Source organism: Helobdella robusta (genome assembly GCF_000326865.2).
Source record: "Helobdella robusta unplaced genomic scaffold HELROscaffold_1, whole genome shotgun sequence".
Lineage (NCBI taxonomy): Eukaryota > Metazoa > Annelida > Clitellata > Rhynchobdellida > Glossiphoniidae > Helobdella > Helobdella robusta.
In genome coordinates this window covers 5233089-5239088 of record NW_008703570.1, presented here as the reverse complement: position 1 = coordinate 5239088, position 6000 = coordinate 5233089, and the positions used below count along the sequence as shown (strand labels likewise).

General features: G+C 39.2%; 1 protein-coding gene across 1 annotated transcript in view; it reads left to right on the top strand.

Moving 5' to 3' along the window:
- Positions 1-6000, top strand: part of HELRODRAFT_62245 (hypothetical protein) — a gene marked incomplete at both ends in the record, with an annotated part of 28889 nt that overhangs the window by 10171 nt on the left and 12718 nt on the right. Inside the window, 5 exons of the mRNA XM_009010880.1 lie at positions 4139-4242; positions 5133-5267; positions 5442-5599; positions 5660-5742; positions 5840-5915. Coding sequence (XP_009009128.1) covers positions 4139-4242; positions 5133-5267; positions 5442-5599; positions 5660-5742; positions 5840-5915 — 556 coding nt within the window. The remainder of the gene's footprint in view (positions 1-4138; positions 4243-5132; positions 5268-5441; positions 5600-5659; positions 5743-5839; positions 5916-6000) is intronic.

Below are 6000 nucleotides of genomic sequence, written 5' to 3'. Positions count from 1 at the left end.
GGCAAGGTTGGCTAGTAGAATTGACGCCCCCAGTACCGTAATTAACGTTTCCAGACTACATCGAAATCGAAACGACCTATGGCTGAACGGAAAAGTTGATCAACGAGAATGTGTAATTACAGTCGACACCGGAGCAAGAAAATCGATTTTAAGATCTGATATGGTACCCAATCTGAAGAAAGAGACTTCTAACAAATACATCCTTCGAACAGCTACCGGAGGAACGGCACCAGTCTATGGAAAGATTCTCCTTACTGTTCAGCTAGGCGACTTGTTATTCGAAGGTTCATTCTTAGTCGCGGATATCATCGACGAACGCATAATAGGTGTCGACTTTCTGACAAAATATGGGTTCAAAATTGACTTAAAAAAACGCATTCTTAGATGGAGAAATACAGAAGTGATAATGGAGGATAGCGACGAAAAATGCATTCGAGTGACAGTCGATTGTGACATAGAACTACCTCAATCATCTGAAAACATCGTATGGGGCAAGTTGAATTGTGATCCAAGGGGCCACCAGTTCTATTTGATGGAGCCAACCTCAACGACAAATGTACAGAACGCGGTCATTGGAAAACGCCCGGTAGAAGCGAACAAAAATGGTCTTATTCCTGTCAGAATAATGAATACCGCTTAACACACTATTAAAATTAAAAAAGGCGAGGAAATAGGTAATTGCCAATCAATAAATTTGGTGAAATCATTAGATGTGGAGCAACAGGAAAAGGTTCTACCAACTGACAAAGATAGACTCAAAGAACTTACCAAAAATCTACTGGATGAACTTAATTTGTATCAAGAAGACCGTCTAAAAACCGAGGCGTTGATTGCTGATTTCGCAGACGTGTTTTCAACCGGTGACAATGACCAAGGTAAAACAGCTCTGGTAACTCACCGAATTGATACTCAGAATTCGAAACCGATCCGACAAGTACCACGACGTCTTCCTCTAGCAAAACAAACAGAAGTAAACGAAATGATAACGACAATGCAGAATCAAGGCGTCATCGAACCGTCATCAAGTCCCTGGATTTCGCCAGTTGTTTTGGTAAAGAAGAAGGACGGCACTACCCGTTTTTGCGTTGATTATAAGAAGTTAAATGATGTGACTAAAAAGGACAGCTATCCGTTACCGAGGATTGAAGACATCATGGACACCCTATCTGGCTCAAGTTGGTTCTCTACGCTTGATTTGAAAAGCGGATACTGGCAAGTAGAAATCGACAAGAACGATCGCGAAAAGACAGCGTTTTCTATCGGATCGGGGTTGTGGCAATTCACCGTCATGCCATTTGGATTGTGCAATGCTCCAGCTACATTCGAGCGACTGATGGAATGTGTATTGCAAGGTCTTAACTGGAAAACCTGTCTTGTCTATTTAGACGACATAATTGTTCTAGGAAGAACATTTGATCAACACGTCGAAAACTTACGGGAGATCTTCACAAGACTTCGGGTGGCAAATTTAAAGCTGAACGTTAAAAAGTGCAGGTTATTTTCTAAAGAAGTTAACTATTTGGGACATGTGGTATCTTCAGATGGAGTTCGAACTGATCCCAGCAAGATAGAAACTGTGAAAGACTGGCCAACTCCAAAGGATAAAAATGAATTGCGCAGTTTTCTGGGATTGGCAACGTACTATCGACGTTTTGTAAAGGATTTTGCAAAAGTTGCCAGACCTCTCCACCAACTTACCGAGAAGGACCGAGTTTTCAACTGGAATACCCTATGCGACTCAGCATTTGAAAAGTTAAAAGTTGAACTATGTGATCTCCTTTGCTATCATATCCAGTTCGTGGCAAGACGTTCGTGTTAGATACTGATCCAAGTAACAACGGAATCGGAGCCGTTTGTCACAGCATATAGACGGAGAAGAAAAGGTGCTAGCGTATTATAGCAGAGGATTCACAAAACCCGAACGAAACTATTGTGTGACCAGGAAGGAGTTACTAGCAATAGTCAATGCAACAAAACACTTCCACAAGTACCTTTATGGACAGAAATTTCTTCTCCGAACTGATTATGCAGCGTTAAGATGGCTCCTCAACTTCAAGGATCTTGAAGGACAGATGGCCCGATGGTTGGAACGTTTACAAATGTACGACTTCGAGATCGTGCACCGCAAAGGAACAACTCATAGTAATGCTGATGCTCTCTCACGTCGACCATGTTTACCAGGATGCAAATATTGCTGTCGTCACGAGGAGAAGATACAATCGTATGACATAAGAGCAACAACAATATCAGCGGATGACGGTTGGATACCGACGGATCTTGCTGATGCACAGTTTGCGGATGAGGACCTACAACATCTGATCACATGGAAGAAGGAGGGCAAGCGACCGGACTGGCAAAGCATCTCAGAACATAGTGCCGTGTTAAAGGGTTATTGGGCTCAGTGGGAATCTTTGTATTTGGAAGGAGATTTGCTGAAACGAAAATGGGAATCAGCTGATGGATCAAAACACAGCATGCAGGTTGTAATACCAAGAAGTAAAACGACCGAAATCCTTGATGAAATGCATGGCGGCCCTTCTGGGGGACATTTAGGAGTGAACAAGAGAAGGATTCTACTGGCTTCACGTTAGAGAAGATGTAGAGAAGCTGGTGTCGAAAATGTAACACATGCGCTTCAGTCAAAGGACCCAAAAGAAGGCTAAAAGAAGCAATGCAAATCTACAATGTTGGTGTCCCCTTTGAACGGATTGCTATAGATATTGCTGGACCCTTTCCGGTATCAGATTATGGAAACCGTTACATTCTGGTTGTAGCGGACTATTTCAGCAAATGGCCTGAGGTGTTTCCAATACCCAACCAAGAAGCATGTACCGTCGCTGAGGAAATTGTACTCAATTGGATTAGTCGATATGGTGTCCCATTGGAACTCCACTCAGATCAAGGTCGAAATTTTGAGTCACAACTGTTTGGTGAAATGTGCAAGCTGCTGGGTATAAACAAAACTTGAACGACACCTCTTCACCCACAGTCTGACGGTATGGTGGAACGATTCAACCAAACCCTGATTGAACATCTGGCTAAAGTAGTCGACGAAATTCAACGGGATTGGGATCGTCATATACCATTGTTTTTTATGGCATACCGGAGTGCTATCCACACAACTACTGGAGAAACGCCATCAAGAGTTCTGTTTGGGACTACCTTAAAAACTCCAGCTGATGTGAAATATGGCGTATCACCTGAACCACACCAACCATTAACAGAATACGTGGATAATCTTCGACAACGATTAAACCATATCCACCGTTACGTACGCCTTAAAATTATGAAAAACACGGAGGCGGCCAAAACCAGATACGACTTGAAAGGAAGCAGTGGCGGTTTTGCTGTCGACGAGTTAGTTTGGTTGTACAACCCACAGCGGAAGAAAGGACGTTCTCCAAAGCTCCAGCGAGGGTGGGAAGGACCTTATCAAGTCATCACCCGCTTGAATGACGTCGTCTACCGTATTCAGGAATATCGGAAGCCGAGAGCAAGAATGAAGATCGTTCATTTGGATAGACTGGTTCCGTATCATGCGGACACCGGAACGAAAGCTGTTCGGGACGAACAGAACTAAGAAGGGAGTAATGTTATAACCGTGCTACCGAACGCACTAGATTCTAGCGTATTCTAGAATGTTCTAGTGACTGGAGCATTCTAGAGTATGCTAGAATCGGACCATCGAGAAGAATCTAGAAACGACGCTTGCGAAGAGTATAAAAGCGCACGTCGCAAGATATTCGTGAGGAGTGAAATTCGTGATTTTGTGATTAGCGATTCGGTGAATTATTTAAAGCGATATTTGATTTGTTTGTTGACGTTGTCATAGCGATAGATTTTGAAAGATTTAAAAGTTAATTGTTGCGTTAGTGCGAATTTACTGGAAATAAACGATTAGTTGATTTCTTCTGTAAATAAAGTTTAATAATTAATAATAATTGATTTCTTCTGTAAATAAAGTTTAATAACTGTTTGGAATATTTTATTCAATCGAGGATTTGAACCCGTCGCATCGTAAATCGGTTACGACAGCGAGTATTATAACAATATGATAAATTTGGTACTGCATAAAACTACAGAAGATATTAGCACTTATTGGAGTGCATCAAATAACTTTTATGATTTTTCATTACAGGGGTCTCATAAGAATAGGTCTCGAATGAGCATTCGAAAGTTATTGCATGACAATTGGGCATCGTCATCTGTTTGGTTCAAGGTTCAACCACTCGATTACATCAGGTCGTTTTTTAGCTTTGCTGTTATAAATTGACATTGTCGTATTCTTTACCTCTAATTAACTTTTGCTTGGAATGAAAGACACGCCGGAAGTTTTCCACGTTTTTACTTCAACAAAACAGAACTTCAACGACTAACGTAACGGGTTAATATAAAGCATCTATAATAAAATTTCTTGTTCACGAATTGCAACGACAGTGACAGTGACACGCTTCCCAGTTCCGTCCGCAATTACGTCTTTCTGGTTTTCAATAACTCTGTCCTGTATCGACTCTGATGGCTTTAGAACTTCTCCTATCTTCGGTTATTTCGCAATTCTGACTGACCATCAACTGTTTGGCTGACTAACAAACTTCGGAACTCCGACTGAAACTTAAAATACCCTGTAAACAACTCTCACTTTAACTGATTAATAATTTTGTCAAAAGGCGTGCCTCGAGCGCTTTCCAGTTACTTTGACCTGCCAATCCTCATGCATCTTTTTACCGATCACATTGTCTAACCCCCGACGGGATATATTTTTAGACGGTTCATTTTTCTCTCCCCTATGCTTTTTCTATTGAATGGCTGTTATTCCTATGATTCAACGTTTTGAAACTTGTTTCTAAAACACTAACTAATAAGATGTATGGTTGCAAATGTTTAAGCTCAAAATTTGACCATTAATCAATGTGTGGGTTAACAAATGTTATACTTTATTTTGGACATTATTTGAAACAATCAACAATTGCTAAACGACAATGTGTTTCAAATATCTGTTCTAAAAAAGTTTATTTATTGACTTGAATTTAACTAAATTAATCAACTAATCAAATTGTTGATCATTAGACAACCTTTTAAATTGAATTTATTGAAACTATAAGCAACTTTTTAAAATACTGTAATAAAAACAGATCATACTTTGGAGAGAAGATAGGTTTTTACTTTGCGTGGTTAGGCTATTACACATATGCCTTGATTCCCGCGTCAATCGTCGGATTGCTTGTGTTTATATATGGACTGGTCTACATAAACTCAGATCCAATTGCGTAATTTTTTTATTTTCATTGGTTACTAACCAGACTGCTATCATTATTTTGTTTAAAAATTTTGAATAATTTTTAAAACAACCAAGTTCAAAGTTTAAAATCACCGGTTACGAATTATATATTCATTTCATCATAAAATATTTTTTATTTTCAACCTAAAAAAATATTTTCCAGAAAAGACAGTTGCGAGAAGAACATGTTTATAATGTGCCCAAAATGTTACAAACGTTGCAGCTTTTGGGGCTACCATCGCATGTGCTATTACATTTTGGTCACGCACCTTTTTGACAATGCAGCTACTGTCTTTTTTGCTGCTTTCATGTCTCTTTGGGGTGAGACGCTTACTTGATTCGTTTAAGAAGTTAACTAACAGTGATTACTTTTATCTTTAGGTACAATCTTTTTAGAATTTTGGAAACGAGAGCAGGCATCAATACAATACCTCTGGGATCTGAAAAACTTTGAAGAAGAGGAGGTACAAAATTGTTATTACTGTTGGGCAGACATTGAATTATCATTACAATTGTTATTCTTATTTGCTGATTAGAGATATTTTAAATAACTATTATCAGGAGCCTCCTAGGCCTGAATATTTGGTGAAGATTTCAGAGTCAAAGTATACGAAAAAAAATAAAGTCACAGGGGTTAGTTAAAAAAGGATTTGATGTTTTTAAACATCTGAATTAATACATTTTTATTGTCCTTTTCGATATTCAGATTTTTTATGTAACTG